This window comes from Amblyomma maculatum, chromosome 3, assembly GCF_055883805.1.
Source record: "Amblyomma maculatum isolate TAMU_Amacu chromosome 3, ASM5588380v1, whole genome shotgun sequence".
Taxonomy (NCBI): domain Eukaryota; kingdom Metazoa; phylum Arthropoda; class Arachnida; order Ixodida; family Ixodidae; genus Amblyomma; species Amblyomma maculatum.
In genome coordinates, this window is record NC_139346.1 from 24,511,436 (window position 1) to 24,532,609 (window position 21,174).

General features: G+C 47.6%; 1 protein-coding gene across 4 annotated transcripts in view; it reads right to left on the reverse strand.

The window, feature by feature from the left end:
• Positions 1-21,174, reverse strand: part of Exn (Ephexin) — a 155,452-nt gene that overhangs the window by 84,019 nt on the left and 50,259 nt on the right. For all 4 annotated transcript variants that reach the window (XM_084597363.1, XM_084597364.1, XM_084597366.1 and 1 more), the window contains 3 exons: positions 8,563-8,904; positions 8,429-8,486; positions 2,058-2,118 (listed from right to left, as the gene is read on the reverse strand). In XM_084597363.1, coding sequence (XP_084453489.1) covers positions 2,058-2,118; positions 8,429-8,486; positions 8,563-8,904 — 461 coding nt within the window. The remainder of the gene's footprint in view (positions 1-2,057; positions 2,119-8,428; positions 8,487-8,562; positions 8,905-21,174) is intronic.

Sequence of the window (21,174 nt, forward strand, 5' to 3'; positions counted from 1 at the left end):
ACGGAGCAGCTGCTTGGAAGGCGAGTAACATGGCCGGAATTTTAAGCAACTTCGCGCCTGCAGACATTTACAACGCCGACGAGACCGGGCTATTCTACGAGATGTTGCCGGCTAGGACGCTCGACTTCAAGGGGCAGCGCTGTCACGGCGGCAAACACAGCAAAAAACGCATCACAGTGCTGCTTTGCACAAACATGGATGGCTCGGACAAGCGTCCGCCGTTAGTCATAGGCAAAAGTGCCAAGCCGCGCTGTTTTAAGGGAACTCGTAGCCTACCTGTGCAGTACAAGGCGAACAACAAGTCATGGATGACCCGCGCTATTTTCACCGAGTGGATGATGGCATTCGACCGCGACATGAAGCGGCAGGGCCGTAAAGTTTGCTTGCTTTTGGACAATTGTTCAGCGCATCACTCCGACGAAGTCAAGCTCATTAACACGGAGCTGAGGTTTTTCCCTCCCAATTGCACGTCTGTCTTACAGCCTCTCGATCAGGGCGTGATTCTTAGCCTGAAGCGCGCTTACCGCGGGAGGTTAATTCAGCGGCTGCTTTTTAACACTGAAACCGGCCGAGACACGAAGGTGGACTTGTACGTGGCACTGCAGATTATGTCTGCTGCCTGGAGCACACTGGGGCGCTCAGTAATTGTGAACTGTTTCAGGCACGCCGGATTTGCCGAAGGTCGACCCGTACACTCTGCTGGCCTAACACCAGGCGTTACAGACAACGACGAAGAGGCGTCACCGGCTCCGGGGATCGCGGCCGCCTGGAAAACGCTGGGAGAAATAGGAACCGTGCCGCCTAATCTCGAGCTCGACGAATACATCGGCGCTGACGCTTGTGTTGTTGTTCACGAAGACGTGAGTGATGAGCAGATCATAAAAGCTGCCCGGAATGATAAGGACTCTTCCGATGAAGAAGACGACGACGTACAGGAAGCGCCGGCTGCGGCAACCGCCGTACAGGTGATGGACGCTTTTGATGTCATCAGGAATTTCGTTGCTGTCCGAGACGACGATGTTGCAATGGGTTTGCTGACCGAGTGCGAAAATCGCGTGACGGCGTTGCTCGCCGTGAAGCGTAAGCAAACCAAGCTTACAGATTTTTGGCATTAAACGCCTTTGCTGCTGCTTGGGCAATTCTTTCTGCGTTTCACGTCAAATTTTTGCGATAACGAAGTTCCGCGAGAACGAATTTTTTTTCGTGCACCGTGAATTTCGTTATAGCGGGATTCAACTGTATTATAATTGCACGACCAGTGCCAACTGCCAGTGCCACCACAAAGCTGTGATTTGCTGTGCTGCTGCGATAGCATAGCAGGTCTAGCCGCCCTTTCTCTCTGCGCTCAGTGTTGTTAGCCAGTTGGTTACTGCTCGCAACATTCACATGTGTGGGCAAGTATGTGTTCTTTTCTTGTGGGAGGCCTTGTATTGTAGAGCCAGAGCAGACGAACAAAGTCTACACTTTCATTGCTTGGTGCAATGATGTATTGATGTGTGGTGCAAGGATGACATATTGCACAGAGTGGAGTGTAAAGGAACTCCTAAAATAACAGATTTCTTCAAATAAAGCAGCTTTGAATTGCGTGCTACATCTGCTCACGTGTCTACTGCTAAGGTATGTCCCTTTCATTCCTAGGATTAACCATTACCTTACAACCGCAACTTTTTCATTACAACAATATTTAAAAATATCAAACAACTTTTGGCGGTCCTGCATATGCTGTAACGGGACATGACAGTATTGTGATGGCATCACACCACGCACCAACCAATCAATGTCCAGTCATGTCACCTGCAAACTACCAGCGGCATACCTATGATTTTTCACTTACAACACTAGATTTTGTGCAAAACGGGGCTGTCACATTAGGAAGATGTAGCAAATAGAGACACAAAGGAGAAACTGGCAGACCAAACCTTTGCATATTTACATCTGCACCCTCAAGTTATGAAAAATGCACAGTGCTTGGTTCGTCACAAGCACTGTATGATGTGGTGCCCAGGTATCAATGCCATGGTCTGGGACCTGCCAGAAACAAGAAACGGGATGCTCACCATCTCCCAGGTGATGTCCTCATAAGGCTTCTCACCCGCTGCCAAGCTCCACTGCAGGTCACTGCAACAATGAGCGACAAGGTATGCCTCCCTGAACCGAAACTGATTGGTCATCGCATGTTTTCCCCAATCTTCCTTCTGAACAAGTGAATAACAGCCTCCTCGATCACCCGAACCAGCGCGCACCATCCATCCTCGATCAACCTCAATGGTGCGCACTCGCTGTCCTCGATCACCAGAAGCACCCCTTGCCGGGGCAGTTTTTCGTTGCTCCGTCACACACCCAGAAAATCGGTGGTTCGCAAGGGTGCAACCCCGGCAGGCACTGCGGGATGTGCGCTGCAAAGAAACCACTTTGCCCTGCTCAATGTACACGCGTCTGCACGCAGACTGGCATGATGGAGAAAAATAGTATGCATGGTTGCTGCAATCAATCAATCGATAAACTGCGGTCAAGTTCGTCTGGTAACGAAGACAGTATGACAATCGACCTCACACAGCGTAAATATGGTGAACACCCGAAAGTCACCACTATCTCTTGCTGGGCTAGTTGGTGTGACATTGTGTTTAACCAAAGGAAAAAACAGCGCTAAATGCTAGACAGAACACACAGAAAGACAAACGGGACAGGCGCGAAAGTCGACTAGCTGTTTTTTATCGGGCCGATCATCTGGCTCCTCAACGATAGCGAGTGTCTGTTTATGATTCGCTGCTTGGCATAGCAGTGTGCAGAGCTTTTGACATGTCAAGCGTCACGTACGTGCCTTTGAGATGTGAAATGTGTGATTTATATGCATTTCTAGGTGAGCAGGAACGTCTGCTACAATGTGATCGGCACGACCATGAGAAGTCGTGCTTTTAAGCTCCACGGGGCCCTTACCCACAGAAGACTGCTGAAGAGCATGTCCTTTTTAGAGTAACCATGATTGTGTGCATAATCACTGGATTTAACTCATGTATGGTATGCTGGAAACAAAAGTAGTCAGCACTTAAGCCATCGTTGTCATATTTGGAATAGCATAAAGTACACTCCATGTCATAATTGACTGTGTAGCAGCTTACTTAGACCCCAAGACTTCATTCAGTTCTCCCACAGTCACTGCCAAATGAGGCCTCGTTCCATTGATATTGCTGCTTTTACAATGTGTGCGTGGAGCACGGAGTTTGACAAGATTGTAGCCGACAATCAATTTTGCGCTCCAGAAGAAAGGTGTCGCTGCATGCATGCCCCTGCAGGGTGCAGCTTGTGCTCGATGTTGACTCTTCTCAAGGTGCCACCGCCGCGGTGCACAGGGCATCGTGCCGGTTTTGGGGCACACCTAGTGCGCAGTGATCGAGGATGCTATAAGACAGCCCCAGTGCACTGAACGCTGCCACAGTCGAGCAGTCTTGGCCAAACTGCCAAGGTTACGCACAAATTTCACACTAGTGTGCTGCTTGGCACCATATTTGAGAGTGCCTCTGTCATTAGAAGCAAATCAAAGCATGCTGCCATAGGTGGCCATGCCAAGTGAAAACACAGTAACAGCAGAACTTGTCAGCTGAAAACATAGGGGAGTGTGTTGTCAGAGATTTGACTGCCCCGGTGACAGACACTGCTAATATAGCATTTACAAACATAATCTGCGAACCCCAAGGCAGGCTTGGGAAGATCTGCACAGCTGCACCAATGTGTGTGTGTTCTTGCATTGTTTGCTACCGCCAAGAATTCACTTTATCCAAGTTTGTGTTCGCGGGAGTCAAACTGAATTGCACACAGCAAAATGTTTTACACATTTCAGTGTACAAAGTCTAGATGTGCTAAGCAATGCTGCACTTGACTCACCAGTGCACAGCGGCTGCAAGGCAGCATCTCGCGATGGCTGTTAGCACATTACTTAGTGCTTGCAGCTGACTGTGTACAGAAAGAGCAAATTACCACGTGTGATAAAGTGCAAGACATTGCGGTTCAGTTGCCACCAGTTTAGATTGAATCAAAAATTGATAATTTCTTAATGCTTAGTAGGTTAAAATAGTGACATGCAAAGCCGAGCTAGGTATGACATTTTGTGAAAACAGCGCTAAACACAGCAAACAACAAAGCAGATGGGATCATCGTCCAGTCTTCTTTTTGTCTGCTGTGTTTCGCACTGTTTCCACAAAATGCTAATAATGAAACAGTGGTGAGAATAAAATAACACATACCATTTGAACTTTTGAATATTCACACACCAGTGAAGCCGAGGACAGCAGAAAATTAGGCAGGTGGATGATGTTAACTCATCATCATCATCATCAGCTGACTATACCCACTGCAGGGCGAAGGCCTCTCCCATATTTCTCCACTTAACCCAGTTCTGTGCTAGCTGCATCCACTTGACCCCTGCGAACTTCTTAATCTCATCCGCCCACCTAACTTTCTGCCGTCCCCTGCTACGCTTTCCTTCCCTTGGAATCCAGTTTGTTACCCTAAGCGACCATCGGTTATCCTCTCTTCGCACTACATGTCCTGCCCATGTCCATTTCTTCTTCTTAATTTCCACTAGAATGTCGGCAACTTGAGTTATTTCTCTGACCCACTCTGCACGCTTCCTATCTCTTAATGTTACCCCTACCATTTTTCGTTCCATAGTCCTCTGGGTTGTCCTCAATTTAAGTAGAACTCTCTTGGTTAGCCTCCACGTTTCAGCGCCATAGGTGAGTACAGGTAAGATGCAACTGTTGTATGTATACTTTCCTCTTGAGCGATACCGGTAAGCTGCTAGTCATAATCTGGGAGTGCTTGCCAAATGCACTCCATACCAGTCTTATTCTCTTATTTCCCTTTCATGGTCCGGATCTGCAGTTACTACCTGTCCTAAATAGATATATTCGTCTACTACTTCCAGTACTTCGCTACCTAACGTAAACTGCTGTTCTTTCCCTAGGCTATTGAACATTACCTTAGTCTTCTGCATATTGATTTTCAAGCCTACCTTTCTACTTTTCCTGTCTAGGTCATCAATCATTATTTGTAGTTCATCTCCCGAGTTGCTTAGCAAGGCAATGTCATCAGCAAATCGCAGATTACTGAGGTATTCTCCATCTACCCTTATCCCTAACTGCTCCCATTCCAAGTCTCTGAATACTTCCTCTAAGCAAGCTGTGAATAGTACTGGGGAGATTGTGTCTCCTTGCCTAACATATTTCTTTATGGGAATTTTGCTACTTTCTTTATGCAGAACTATGGTTGCTGTGCAGCCACTGTATATATCTTCCAGCACTAACTAGTTACCTAGTTTGCAAGAATCAAGTAGACACACTTAACACGGGGCCATGCTAATTGGAGTAATATGGGAGAGGCATTCGTCCTGCAGTGGGAGTGGGTATAGTCCAGCTGATGATGATGATGATGGCACCCCCCCTGGAATACGTAACCTAGGAAACCATTAACATTGAGGAAACTCTCAATTTCTTTCAAATTCTACGTAGCAAGGAAGTCCCACACAGTGAATGAATACAGATGCCTCTGAAGGTACTAGCTCAGGATATGCTGCCAAGCACACTTCTCACTGATTACTGTCCCAATTGGCACGCTTGGCTTATGCATTTCAGCTGTAAAAAAGACTGGCAAAGTACCGCGCTTAGTTACCAATGGCTTTTGCCAACCTATTCAACTCTAAGTTGTCCTTGTGCATTTAATCTGTTTCGCCTTACACTCTTTAAACTCATTAAATGATGAATGAGGGGGTGCATTAATCTGAGCACTGCATCCCCACCGCAGAAGGTCACAGTTGTGCGAGCGAGACAATGATTTGGGACAGAAGCTATGGTGAAAAGGCATGAGAGGTAATGGAAGTTTATCAAATAAAAAGGAGAGGAAGTGAGTGTGTCAGCAATGTGCTGTGGCCCTCTCCAAGGCTGAGCTGATGCATCTTGGATGGGTTGCATAGAACCCCTTTATAGTAAAGTCACTGAGACTAGCAAAAATCTTTACTATATCAACTGTCGATGATGACATGGTCCTGAAGGTGCTGTCTGCTAATTAAGTGCAATTTACTGAACAAGTCTTGTTGGTTAATAAAAAAACACTCTAAAATACCTTCCATATCTCTCTTTTATTGTCTCTTCATGCCATTTTCTTTTTTCAGTTATAATATTTTTTGTTTACATCTTGCGGAAGTATCTCTTAAGAACAAGGACAATGTGGACTACAACACAGTTGGATTTTATGTGAAAACCAAAGCTCTGCATGAACTCGGTGTCATCCTCTCCTGTTTCTGTCTTTTGAAAGGCAATAGATGAGCAATGCGCACAGCAGTCACGTGCTGTAAAACCGCGCACACTACACCTCCAGTTTCTTCCACCGCTGCATCGCGTTTTGCGCTGCACAGTGCTACATATGCTCAGTCATTTCTTCCCTCCATTATTTCTCACAGCACTTTTACCCCTTTTTGCCTTCTGAATGAACCGCGCCGCATTCTTTCCATGTTTGTAGGCAGCTTTACATTTTTTTCCCCTGCCCGCTGCATGCCTTTCCTCATGGCTCCAAGCCTAGGCAGTTAGCTTCTCCTGCGTGCTGCTAAGCCTGGTGGTAAAGCGATTCAAAGAAAGAACACGGTGATATTCATTTTAATTTTTAAGAAAAAAAAAAAATTTGCCTCGCTGTACTGGGTAGCGCATGTACAGCGATGCCATTTCATGCAAAGTTGTCACCGAGGCCAGACATACTTTACTATAACCGAATTTTATTAAAAACATTTTTGCTATAAAGGAGGAAAAATGTATTGGGCGCGAGGACATACCGTGGTATCACCTCTCGGAAGCGCCCGCATGACGAAGTAAGTGGGATAATGCACGTTGAACTGCTGCTGTGGGATGCTTTTCTTGGCAGTTCAGTTGCGCGTTAGCATTACGTTCATTTATTTATTTAATATATACCTCGGTCTGGGCCTGTGTAAGCTTATTTTGAGGTACGAAACCCACTTATTCGGCAAAAAAGCACTTCACCGAATTAGAGTTATCGTAGTTGGCGAGCTTTACTGCTACGACAACGCGCACCGGCTGCAGCATTTCTGCTGCTGTAAATAAAAACAACAATTGAAGCTGCCACACAACCAGTGTGATGTAAGCAGTCTGTGCACAGATAATGGGATTCCAGAGGACTGTCAGATGCTAAGCGCCTTCACATAGCGCTGGTTGAAGCAGCGTCTTTCCCTCGATCAAACAAGAGCAAACAAGTTTGACTGTGGGGATGACACGAATAAATTTTTTAGCAAGTTTGAAGACATGCGTTCCACGCAGCGAATTCTTGCGCACTGACTACCACCATTACCACTCTATAGGGTTAGAGCGGATATATGTTTTCCCCGCGCACAGCAGTCTTTTTTTACGCATATATTGCTCAGCATCTTTCGTTTATTCACGGACTCTGTCATTAGAAATTGCTGCAGTACTGGGACGCTGCCTGAGACAACTCACCATGCATACCGCTGACCGAGGTGGCAGATTCTAGTTCACTTCAGTAAAACTTCCGTGTCAACGCGTTCATTTAGAAGATTTGAGACCTTCTGGCTTTCACACGATCCCTCCTTTTTTTGGGAGAGTACTGCTCCATAAAAAAGTCAGCATCTTTTCCATCCTTCCAGCAATAGTACCGTTAGCTTCACAAGTGATAAGCGCAATTTAAAGCACGTGCGCCGTTTCTTCTGCCTGCCCACCGAAGTCTTAGCGCCAACTCTATGGACGAAATCTCGCTCGCTGAAATGTCTGCTGCGCAAATCATGAGTATGATCACTCGCTTCTATGACCATTCAAATTTTGATTAAGAAAGGTTCTGTGAGCTTATGTTTTGGATAGCAATGGGAGCTTGCGCTGGGTTCCCTCGCTTACGTCCGGGTACAGAACAGTAACGAACCTGGCACTCTATATCAACGCAAACTACAGATATAAACACGACTATTAGTTTTTAAAACGCACAAATTATATCGAGCATCTGCTTCAGCAGCAGTAAGAGGAGTCAAGGATCCCACCTGCTCCCCTAGGTCGACACTAGCGCCTTTCGCTACAGTGGTGGCGCTTACGTCCAATAGTCGTCTATGGAAGATGAATTGGGACTTCACTATATCCGAGTTTACTACAGCGAGTTTCGACTGCACGAGAATTCACAGTGCATGTCTGATTCACTCTGCATATAATGTTCGCCTGAACAACTAAACAAAACAGGATGAAAGCCAGCACCTGTCACATATGTCCTCCTCCTGTGAATGTGCCATACTACTTCCTGAACCTACCAACCATCTAGCCCATCTCCAATTTCTGTAAAACTGAAAAGCCCTCTGTGCAAGCTCAATGCAGCAAAAAACAGCGCCAGACGTCCGAATTGAACAAAGGAGAACGAGGGTGGCACTCACTTCTTGCCAGGGCTGGCTTCACTCTCAGTACTGCTGACCGACCCACCATAGGGAGGCTCTGCAAGAAACAACGTGGCTGTGCCTACTGCCATGGAAGGGCCCTCCACCACAAAGCAATCGCTGGCACCACCCACCTTGTTTGTCGCGTGTCCAGAGGAAAGAGTGATTTGCCCGGACGGGGCCAGGGTGGGCCTCCCTGGCAACCGCGGGGGGCGCGGTGGTCGGTGTGGTGCAGCGAGCCTCAAGGTTGCGCACGGCCACCTGCACAGCTGTTAGCGGCTTTTGCTGTACAGACACGGAGTGCGTCCTCCGCACGGATGCCACGGGCGGCCGGATGACACCGGATGTAGCACGAAAAGACCGCCGGTTAACAACACCAGGTGCCGCCCTTCTTGCCACCGTGGTGGGCTCGACCACATTCAGCTGCTCAAAACTCTTTGCCAGGGATGCCACCCGTGAACCGGGTCTCGGAACAACTGCATCACAAGACACCACCACAGAGATGAAAAAAGTCTGCCTAGACTGGGAAATATGCTTCACATCTCATGGTTTAGGGGCAATAAAAACGGGTCACCCGGTCCTTCTCTGACCATCGTCCCATTCCTTGGCATACTTAGCATAAAATCATGTCATTGTGGCAGCGTCTGCAATATGTCCTGCAACAGGAGTGAATTTGCCAACCACACAGGTCATGGAAATAACAACTGTGCAATAAACATAAGAGCCATGAAGCACTCAGCCCAGTGATGCTCGCCTCGCCTCAAGCATTTGGGGCAGACACAGCAAATAAAAAGGTCAATTTCGTTAAAATTTTCAACTTGATGAGAAATTCCTTATGTAAAATTGTAGCTCAATAAAGAATGTACAAATTCAGAAAATGACTTTTTTCTGACACTGAAAACTGTGAGCAAGTAGCACTTCCAATGGTCCTGGCAGATCATGAATTACACTGGTTTATGACGACAGAGCACAATCCTCTTAGTGTCAGAATGAAGAGCAGGGATCAGAAGATTAGAACTTGCATTGCTTGAAATACCCCATTTCTCTGATCAAAAGCAAATGCTTATGAGAGATAAAAAAAAGCTTAGGTTGATTTCCTCACCATCCCTCCAGCTTTTGTAGCGAATGACAGTCCAATGAATGTCCTGAACTCTGGTGCAATAAACCTGACAATTTTTTTTAAGTACCGTGCAACTGTTTTTCAAAGTTATATTTATAAAACGCATTTTTTCTGAAATATGCATGCTGCATGAGTAGTGGGTATCAGAAGAATTTACTTAAAGCTTTACTACACAGAATGGGCTTTGTGAACATGTGGACAAATTTTTGCATTTTATTTTTCATTATTTAATATCCCACGGAAATGCTCGACAACTGGACTAGCTAGCTTAAAGTAAGCCCCAGTTCAGAAACAACCAGAAAAAGTTCCATATCTGTGCCTAGTTTGGCTACACTTCATGCATAAATAACAACAGTTTCCACTATGCCTTTTAATTACACACTTGACTAACGAGTTGATTATAGCACTGTGCTAACAGAGGACAGAGGGAAAAAATAACTGTAGAGTGTGGTGGAAGAGAGACAAAAAAAAAAAAAAAAGAAAGCCCATGAAAGTAGCTATGCCACAAGTCGAAACACACGGAGCCATTGGCTTGCACACCACTCCCAAGGTGAACTAGCTTGCACGTCTCTGGGAAGTAAAACTCGAGCATTGAATTTTGAAATATGCAAATTTTGTATGCTATGGGGCAACCTCGAGTTGAAATTAGGGAACGAACATGGTGCTGCAAAGCAGTCCCTTGTTGTGCTCAAGCCAAGGCACTGCAAGTCTACCGCTATTGGCCGGGGGAGAAAGCTATCAGTTCACTACGCCTGTCCTCTCCATTATACACTTTTGTCCTTTCCCCGGTGCGATAACTGTTTGGTTTTTGACAACCAACCCGACGGAATGATCAGATCTTGTTTGCTATGGAAACCTTCTGCTCATGGCACCATATGTCGGAGGGGCTATCGGCTTTGCAGGCTTATGTCATAAGGTCACAGTGTTCTACCATTCAGCTGCACTCTTGAAACATAAAACACAAAACTTGAGTAAAACGGCGAGTTGATACATAGTTAAACCGTGGTCGCCACCACTCCAAAGCCATAATTCAGCACATCCTGCAGCTGTAGCCTTTCAATGAAAACAGAGGATCACATAACACCTGAACCTTGGCCAGGCAGAGTGCGTCGTGCGTGCCAGAAGGCTATGTGGAGGTACAACTTGAAACACCACAGAAAGCAGGACACGACACTCTTACATGACACAAACCAAAGAGATGTGTCCTGCTTTCGGTGGAGGTACACGACACTTGTATCACAGACAGCATAAAGTGGCAGGGGCCATTGTTCTGCAGCATCATCATGCCACACTCCCGCTGCTGTAGTCAGCGCATGTACTGAGGTGCAAACATTATTTACGTGCATTCTCCATCGTGATAGGTGTCAACATCTAGTATATCTTCTTATACAATGGTGCACAACATATGCGGGCATCAATTTGTCCCATTAGCCATAATACTGCAAATTAGCTGCTCCCCCAGCCTTATGCAGTACTTGCACCCACTATTGATGGTGGGGTAAATAACCTGTTTATAAGCATTTCATCGGCACCAGGAAGGGGAAATGCCTGCACACATCTTTCCCTGGAAAATATTCTCGATTATTCTCATGCAAACTGTTTTACTGATGCCAGAAGACATTCCTTATTCTTCACTCTGGAAATGAACTTTAAAAGAGTTATTAAAAAAAATTTGACGATAAACCATCAAAGATGGTTTATAAAGCACACAATCATCTGCTTGCAGCTTAATATTAGCAGAGGGATTATATTAACCGCAGCCTTGAAAAACATATAACAGAAGGACACTTACAGATTTGCAGGGAATGCAAGACTCGAGAGAACTGCATGGGACTGAGTCACTAATTTGCACAACCCAGGATAATGCCTTCGAGTGCTTTGCGTTCATGATTTATTATTTCAGCAACATGATTTTGTTTCTTATGAAATCTAATTTATGGAGTAAATAATTATGTGAGAGCTAATTACAGACTACAAAGGTTCATAAGCAAAGCACCAACCTCTTTCCAATTATTAATCATTTGCACCAAGTCACTTGATCCTGACAATGTGACCACTAAACATGCATCCTCGCTTAAAGCTATGTTCAATGTTTATTAGTTGTTTGTAAGTAAAACTAATTATATTGGCAAATTCTCCAGGGCAGAGAAGACTTTTCTTTTTTTATTTAATTACAGTTTTTGAGAAGGCTGCAACACTTTCTTTTGTAGCCGTATGGCTGTTTTTGGTGGATGCTTGTGAGCGATTACTCCTTTATTACAAAACTAAATATATGTTTGCAAATTACTACAAAGAGGCTGGTAATTTTGAATACATTTCTTGCCTGCAGTTTTATGATTATGTTAAATTATGATAGTTTTTAGTTGCCCAGCACATTCAATAAAGGCCCTACAAAAGGAACATGCAAAAACTTGAAGCCCCCATGATGCTTTTCGAAAGCGTATGGAATACTGTATGACACTGAAAATCTTCGATGTCGGGGTTCAGTGGGCAGGTCAGCTGGTCGTTTAAGAGGGCTATGACCAACACATTCATGTTATTCATGTAGGTTAGTAAGAAATATATTCTGTCAAAACTGTTGTTTTGTCCAGCCAGAGTGTTCTCGCAGCGCTTGTGCTATCTCATCATCAGCCTGATTATACCTACTGCAAGGCGAAGGCCTCTCCCATATTTCTCTACTTAACCCGGTTCTGTGCTAGCTGCATCCACTTGACCCCTGCGAACTTCTTAATCTCATCCGCCCACCTAACATTCTGCCGCCCCCTGCTACGCTTTCCTTCCCTTGGAATCCAGTTTGTTACCCTCAACGACCATCGGTTATCCTCTCTTCGCCCTACATGTCCTGCCCATGTCCATTTCTTCTTAATTTCTACTAGAATGTCGGTAACTTGAGTTATTTCTCTGACCCACTCTGCACGCTTTCTATCTCTTAATGTTACCCCTACCATTTTTCGTTCCATAGCTATCTGCCTGCATGTAAAACAGTTTTTCCTTTCCTAGCAACTGCTTAGCAGAGAAGAGGCAAAATATTTCAGTTTCAAAATCCTTGCAAAAAGGGCGCCAAAAATACTAGGCAGACATAGAAGAGGACACAGAACACACACATAGGCACAATAACAGCAAATGGTTTAATTCTTGGTGCGTGGAATACATGCGGGCAAGTGATAAGCAACCAGAAACTGAATCATTATGCGCAGCATGGAAAACATGATGAACGCAAATATTAGCATTCTACGCACTGCATCAAAGGTATGCATGCTCCTTTTCCGATAAATGCACTATGGGATCACCGACATGAGATTCGACACATTTCTAACGCCTCTAATATTTCTCTTGTCAGATTTTGAAGATTATTTTGAGACCTAAAGGCCTCATCGTTAGAAACCAACAGACCCACCAAGTGGCTCGGGCGGTAGTCGCGGCGACCGGTTCGAGGTGCAAGGGGGAAGACCTAATTATCAGACTACGCAACGGCTCCAATATAATCATCGTGAGCACCGACAACGAAGAGGCGGCCCAGCAAGTGAGGCGCATATCCAATCTCATTTTCGGCGGGAAATCCTACGAGGTTAACGCACACGTGGCGGCGCCGGAAGACACAATACGAGGGGTGATCCACGGCATCGAGCCCGAAACAACGCCCGAAGAGCTGAAAGCCAATTTAAGGGTACGTACCCAGGGAGTCAAGATTCACAGCGCTCGCATGCTAGGCAAGACAAGCACGGCGGTAATCACCTTCGACGGCCACATTAAACCCAGACAAGTCTTATACTACGGAGGGGAGATGTGGTGCCACCCATACTTTCCCACCCGCCAGTTCTGCCACATATGCTGCAAGCAAGGCCATAGATCCGACGTCTGCCCGACCCCGGACAGTAAGGCCTGCAAGCAATGCGGATAGCAGAACCCAACCCAAGAACACCGATGCACCCCGAAATGCCTGATTTGCGGCGGAGACCACCAAACAGGCACCAAGGAATGCAAGCAAAGACTGAAGCCAGCGGCGGAGCTGAGAGGGCGACCCGCATTCAGAAGCCAGCAACAGCAGTCGCTAGGACGGGGAAGAAGTAGGAGCGGCAGAAGAAACCGACGACCAATATGGTTTGGGAATGAAGAGGCCAGCCAACCACGGAACAATTCGAGAAGCCCGAGCCGTGAGAGAAGCAAGAGCCGGGACGGACGGCGAGACGAGTCCTACCCGCCACTGGAGAAGCTCGGGGGCCCCGGGCCGAAACAACAGCAGAAGAAGAGTAGCGGAGTCAAGGTAAGCTGGGGAGCGGGTCCTCCTAAATCGTTTAATCCGCACTCAAACACATACACGGATATAAATACACCCTTAAGCAGGGAGAAAAAGCTAGAAGAAGAAAATAAGGCTCTGAGGGAGGAGCTAAAGAAAAGTCGAGAGGAAACTAAACAGATTAAACGGAAACTAGACGAACTCATCAAAGAACTACAATGGCAGCAACAGGGCAGAAACGAGGCAAGCAATATTAGACCAACCTCTCCCCCTCCTCCACAACCGGTCGAGGAGAAGCAGAAGCAAACGGAGGACCAAAAATGGGACGAAATGAAAAGCTTTATGATGACAGTACAGAAACAAATGCGGGAATTCCAGCAGAGACTAGCTATGCAAGACCAGAGCTTCCGCAGCTACGTCAAGAATCAAAACAACAGACCTATCCACGAGGCTAGAGACAGACTATTTAGCGAAAGACGCTTTGGCGCAACAGAAAACCAAGGGGCAAACAACAATGCAAACCCATCATGGCAAGACAACAGCAACTAAATATTTGGCAGTGGAACTGCAGGGGGTACAGGAAAAAACAGGGCCTCCTGCAGCAGTACATAAACTCCAGGGGGAAACAGCCAGACATAATCCTGCTCCAAGAAACCAACAGCACACGCACATTAAAGGGATACACTTGCCAGGAAGGCGGGAAAAGAGCCGCAACCCTCATCAGCAGCAAAATAGCCACCATAGCACACAAAGAGATCGACGGAACGAATATAGAACATGTAATCACCGAAATAATTCCAAAGAAGAAATTTGGGGCAAAAAGCACCTTCATAGTAAACCTATACAGCCCCCCCGAGACAAAAGGACGGCGATTTTGGAAGGTTGTTTACCGAAGTAAACAAATTAGCCAAAACAAACGCCCTTGTGATAGCGGGAGACTTTAATGCCAAAAGTCCAAACTGGGGATACCCAACGTCTGACCGAAAAGGCCAAAGCATCTGGGACACTGCGGCAGGCCAGGGCTTCGAACTAGTAACGGACGAAGACCAACCCACAAGAACGGGCAACAGCGTAAGCGCAGACACAAGTCCAGACCTCACTTTCGTAAAGGGTACAAATCAAACAGAGTGAGAAAACACCCTAGAGAATCTAGCAAGCGACCACTACATAGTCCAGCTAACAATGACGGCAGAGTCCACCAGACGGAAGCTTGGGAAAGCCCGCCTCACAGACTGGGACGCATTCAGACAAGGGAGCAGGGACCTAACAGGACAGATTACGAGCATCCAAGAATGGTGCCAGCAGCTCAAACAAATACAGGAAACGTATACGAAGGAGGTAGACAGAACCGAGCGAGCACCAGAGGTGGACAAGCGCCTGCTTAGGCTATGGGAGGCAAGGCGCAGTCTCACCAAGCGATGGCGGAAACAAAAGCTAAACAGAAAGCTAAAGAAAAAGATTGCAGAAATCACAGCCAAGGCAGAAGAATATGCCACACAACTAGCAAGGCAAAACTGGCAGGAATTCAGCAACTCGCTAAACGGCACACTGAGCACGGCTAAGACATGGCGTATCCTGAAAGCCATGATGGATCCGGGAAAAACGAGGACCGAAGGCAACAAGACAATACAAAGACTAATCCACCAGTACGAAGGAACCGAGGACCAAATGATTGAGGACCTAAAGGCCAAATGTTACGGGAAAGAAAGCCCAGAAGAATACAAAGGAAGTTATCAGGGCAAAGAGAATCCTGAGATGGACAGGCCGATCACGCTGGCAGAAGTGCACGAGGCGATGGGGGCCCTCACTAAAAACACGGCAGCCGAGGGAGATAAGATACGAAACTCCCTCATACGCAACCTCAGCGAGGGAGCAGTAAACCAGCTGACAAACTACCTCAACCAACTCTGGGCTGAGGGCACAATCCCGGCCGAATGGAAACATGCAGAGGTGGTAATGATTCCCAAACCGGGCAAAAAATTGCAAATCGAGAATCTGTGGCCAATCTCCTTTACCTCATGATTGGGAAAGCTGTATGAAAGAATAATTACGAAAAGAATCCAGCGGTGGATGGAACGAGAGCAAATCTATCCACACAGCATGTTTGGATTCAGGTCTAAGCTATCTACGCAGGACGTTCTCCTACAACTCAAGGAGGACATCCTAACCAACATCCCAAAAACAGGGGAAAACGTGGTCATGGCCCTAGACATCAAAAGGGCCTTTGACAACGTCAGCCACCCGGCCATAATGGAGGGACTCCAAAATATAAACTGCGGGGAAAGAACTCACAACTATGTAAGAGCCTTTCTAGCAGGCAGAACAGCCACCATAGGGCTGGGGGAGGTGAGAAGTCAGCCTTTCAGCACCCCCCACAAGGGAACCCCACAGGGGTCGGTGATCTCGCCCGTGCTCTTTAACCTAGCCATGATCGGCTTGGCCAAAAGACTGGAAGAAATCGAAGACATACAGCATGCCATGTATGCGGACGACATTACGGTATGGACCAACCGGGGCACGCTAGAAGAGAAGCAGGAAAGCCTACAGAGAGCCGCAACATGCGTAGAAGAATACGTAAGGGCAAGAGGCCTAGCGTGTTCAACAGACAAGTCGGAGCTACTCAGGGTGGTGAAGAAACCTACGAAGGCAAACCTGGAAATCAAGCTCGAAGGCCAAAACATACTGGAAAAAAACGTCATAAGGATATTAGGCATGTGGCTGCAGAGTAGCGGAAAGTGCAGCCACACGATCAGCCTACTGCAAAAATCAACCGAACAAGTCAGCAGAATGATTAAAAGAGTCTCCAATAGAAGGCATGGAAGACGACACCCTTAAACTAGTCAGAAGCCTGGTAGTCAGCAGGGTGACATACTCCCTTCCCTACCACCCGGCAATCAAGAAAGAAAAAGAACAGGCCGAAGCTCTGATAAGGAAAGCCTACAAAACGGCCCTAAACCTACCAAGAAACACCCCAAACAACAAGCTACTAGAACTGGGAGTTCACAACACCTTTGAGGAGCTGGCGACGGCCCAACTGGAAGCACAGCTAGAAAGGCTAGAACTCACGGAAACAGGCAGAAGACTACTGAGAAGACTAGGCTACCAGGCGGAAAACACGCCAGACCCAAACGAAAACATTCCAGACGAAATCCGGCGAACCCTCAGAATTCGCCCGATACCACGAAATATGGATCCCAACCTACACGCGACCAGAAGACAGGCAAGAGCAGAATACGTGGAGAACCACCTAGCTAAAAAGGCATATACAGTATATACAGACGCAGGGCTATACCCGAGAGACAGATACAGCACCAACACGAGGATAGCAGCAGCGGTGGTTGACTGCTCAGGCAACACGATCAGCTGCGCATCCGCGAGAGGAAGATCGGTAGTAGACGGAGAGGAGATAGCTGTGGCACTCGCAGCGGCCGAGGGCTATCGAAGAAACGAATCACAGGTTATAATAACAGACTCCAAGACAGCCTGCAGAAGGTTCCAACAAGGAAGGATCTGCAGGGAGGCCCTACGCATTCTCCTCGGCGCAGGAGCCTCGGGCTATAAAGCAACACAAGTAGTTTTCTGGGCACCGGCGCACACCAACATAGAGGGCAACATGAGGGCAGACAGCCTGGTTCGCGAAATCACGCACCGAGCCTTGCTGACAGAAGACCTCGTGGACCCCGTGATGGTGGACCCGACGTACGCAGATATTTTAAATCACTACAGAGGCAGCAGGTTACAATACCCTCCGCCCCACAAGCGACTCACACAAGAAAAAGCGACCAGCTGGAGAAGACTGCAGACTGGCACCTTCCACAACTTATACATTCTAAACAAAATGTCTCCCACACAGTATAGAGATAGCTGCCCCTGGTGCGGAGACAGTCCGACCCTATACCACGTCACATGGGAATGTAAACACCACTACACTTTCCACAAACAAACTAACCCGAGTGCGGAGCAATGGGAGGGCCTGCTAACCAGCTGCGAGCTCACTGCCCAAAGGGCATTGGTGCAGCACGCATGCGAGGTAGCCAGGACCAGTGGAGCCCTGGAATGAGGGAACCACCCGTGCTAAGGAGTCTCCAACGGTGGCGAAGAAGCGGCTGCAGGAAGACTCTCCGAGACTAACCAAAAGACCTCAATAAAGTTTTTTCACTCACTCACTCTTGTCAGATGATCATCAGGCCTGTTGAGAACATGTGTCCTGTCGAAGTTTGGTGCGCAACTGCGAGTTTCACAATGATCACTTATGTGGGCCGAAAGATGATTTTCACTTTTGTATCTATGCTCATATAACCATACAACCTGCTGTTTAAACATTGTCCTGTTCACCCTATCTATTGAGCGCAGGTTGTATGGTTGTATGAGCATAGATACAAAAGTGAAAATCATCTTTCGGCCCACATAAGTGATCATTGTGAAACCCGCAGTTGCGCACCAAACTTCGACAGGACACATGTTCTCAACAGGCCTGATGATCATCTGACAAGAGAAATATTAGAGGCGTTAGAAATGTGTCGAATCTCATGTCGGTGATCCCATAGTGCATTTATCGGAAAAGGAGCATGCATACCTTTGATGAAGTGCGTAGAATGCTAATATTTGCGTTCACCATGTTTTCCATGCTGCGCATAATGATTCAGTTTCTGGTTGCTTATCACTTGCCCACATGTATTCCATGCACCAAGAATTAAACCATTTGCTGTTATTGTGCCTATGTGTGTGTTCTGTGTCCTCTTCTATGTCTGCCTAGTATTTTTGGCGCCCTTTTTGCAAGGATTGAGCGCCACATGAGAGAGGATGCAGCTCACATGCTTTTCGGCATGCTTCTTCCCACACACCTGATCATTATTTTGGCGCCCCGCGTTCATCTTTGCACTCATCATCCCAAGGATGTTTTTAGCAGAAAAAAAAAAAAAAAAAACGGAGAACAGCCCATTCGGCTAATTGTTTTCAGACATTGAGATATGGCATGAATATATTGTCAGGGGGCGCTCGCAGCAAAAGATGTTGAAGTGGCGCTCGGAGCGAAAGAAGAAGTGAATCGGCTCCGCACTTACAGGAGATACCTAGAATTCGGACCGTGGAATTTCGCCCGTACCGGCTCAGTTAAGCTAGCCCCAGTGGCCAACATCGTGACAAATCTGGTGAAGGTCAGGTCTGATGTCCCGTACCCCTCCGCTAAGCAGGAGTGCTGGTCATATATTCGAGGAAACGCCTGTTCACCTCACCAGCCGCAGGCAACGAGGCCTACCACCTGAGTTTTCCCCATTGGCCATGACTACCGGCAGCCACGACGTCGTCGCAATGCCTGGAGCGACCCCTACTTACGTAACGTTTCAGAACCCCCGCGTCCCAAATACCTTTCACAGGAACACCTATGAAGACGTCGACGACTGGTTGCAGCACTACGAAAGGGTAGCTACCTTCAACCTCTGGGATGACGCCGCCCGGCTTCGCAACGTCTACTTCAGCCTTGAGGATGGCGCTCGGACATAGTTCGAGAACCATGAAGAGCAGCTGTCTTCCTGGAGTGAGTTCAAGCGTCATCTTGCGGCTACTTACGGCAGCTCAGATCGCCGCGAACGGGCCGAACGCGCTCTCCAATCTCGGGTTCAAATGCCTAACGAAACCTTCGCGGCATATATCGAAGACATGACACGCCTCTTCAAGCGGGCATACCCTACAATGTCCGAGGACAAAAAGCTGCGCTACCTCTATTGCAAGCGTTGTCCGCGACGAAGTGCAGCAAGCGCTCTGGCCTCCGTTTCCAAGCGGTGAACCTCACCCTGCTCCTCCTCTTACGCCACCTGAGTGTCACTGTCCCACATACGCCGAGGTACTACAATACTCTCCACACCAGTCGCCGACCCTCATTCCTGCTAACGTAGCTGCACCGACAAAACCAGCCCCCGTGATCCAGTATGTAACGGATTCCCGGCCGTCTAGACGGAAAGCAGACGAGTGGCGTACAACCGACCGACGGCCTTTATGCTTTCACTGCGGCGAACCACGTCATGTCTATCGGCGCTGTCCCTACCGTCAACTGGGCCTCGAAGGTTTTTCCGCCGATTCTCCGTGGCCTCGCTACGGCGAACGGCCCCGAGCCGTTGAAGATTTCGTCAATGGCCAGCGCCGTGGCGTTCAGTCTTGTCTGCCGCAATCTCGATCACCGCCGCCCAGGGCTCGCCCTTCGCCATCTGCTGCCAAGTCCTCATGGGCAGCGCAGGGCTGATCGTCCAGCCCCCAGCAAGAAAACTGAAACCAGCGACCTTCGGGGGTAGGCTCGCTGAACATCGCTGCGCGGGAGACCCCCCATCGACGCGGACACGGAAAGACTACGCATCGGCATTGGAAAAGTCCGCATTATAACGCTACCTCAACACCACCATGACGACGAATTGCCAGTGGAACCGACGACGCACCAACAACAACGACGAATTGTCGGTGAAAGAGATGACGCAACAATGCACCCGCAACCCCGACGAATTTCCGGTGGAACGGACAGCGCAACAACGCGCCTGCAACAACGACGAATTGCAGGTGAAGCATACCGCGTACACCGATGCAGAGCACTCAAACACTCAGAAGCCTGATATTCGCGAGCAGCTTTTGTTGGACATACCAGTAATACTGGATGGTCGCCATGTTCGAGCTTTGTTGGATACTGGCACTGATTATTCTATTTTGAGCAGCCAGTTTGCCGCAATTCTCAAGAAGGTTTAGACTCCGTGGGCTGGCACACACGTTCGCACTGCGGGTGGTCATCTGGTTACTCCTTTAGGCATGTGCACGGCCAGGGTTCAAATTCAAGAGTCGACATTTGTGGTAAGCTGCCTCGTTCTGAAAAGCTGCTCACGTGACCTAATTCTGGGCGTAGATTTTCTTCCAGGATTTTAAGGTCTCGTTTTCTACTGAGAAACCAGTGGCCCTCAGCAGTACACAGCGACCAATCAATGTGCTTCAAGTTTATGAGGACAGTGTCACGCTGCCACCCCGAACCAGCACCTTCGTTAATGTCAAATGCAATGCACTTCACGATGGTGACGCAATAGCCGAAACTAACGTCTCGTTACTGTTGACGCAGGGAGTCTGCGTGGCTCGCAGTTTGATCCATCTTAACTGTGGTCAGTCCAAGGTACTTGTTACCCATTTTTCGCACGAGTATCGACACCTTTTTCGGAACACTTCCGTAGCTTTCGCGGAACGCATATCTGAAGTGTCTGAGTGCTTGTCCACAGAAACCGTGCCACCGCCCACATCCCTCGAAAACCTCGATATTAGCTCAGAGCTATCGGTGAGCCAGCGTGAACAGCTGTTTTCGTTGTTACTCGAATTCAGAGAGTTTTGCATCATCGTCAAATGTGCATCAGATTCCCATTGCCA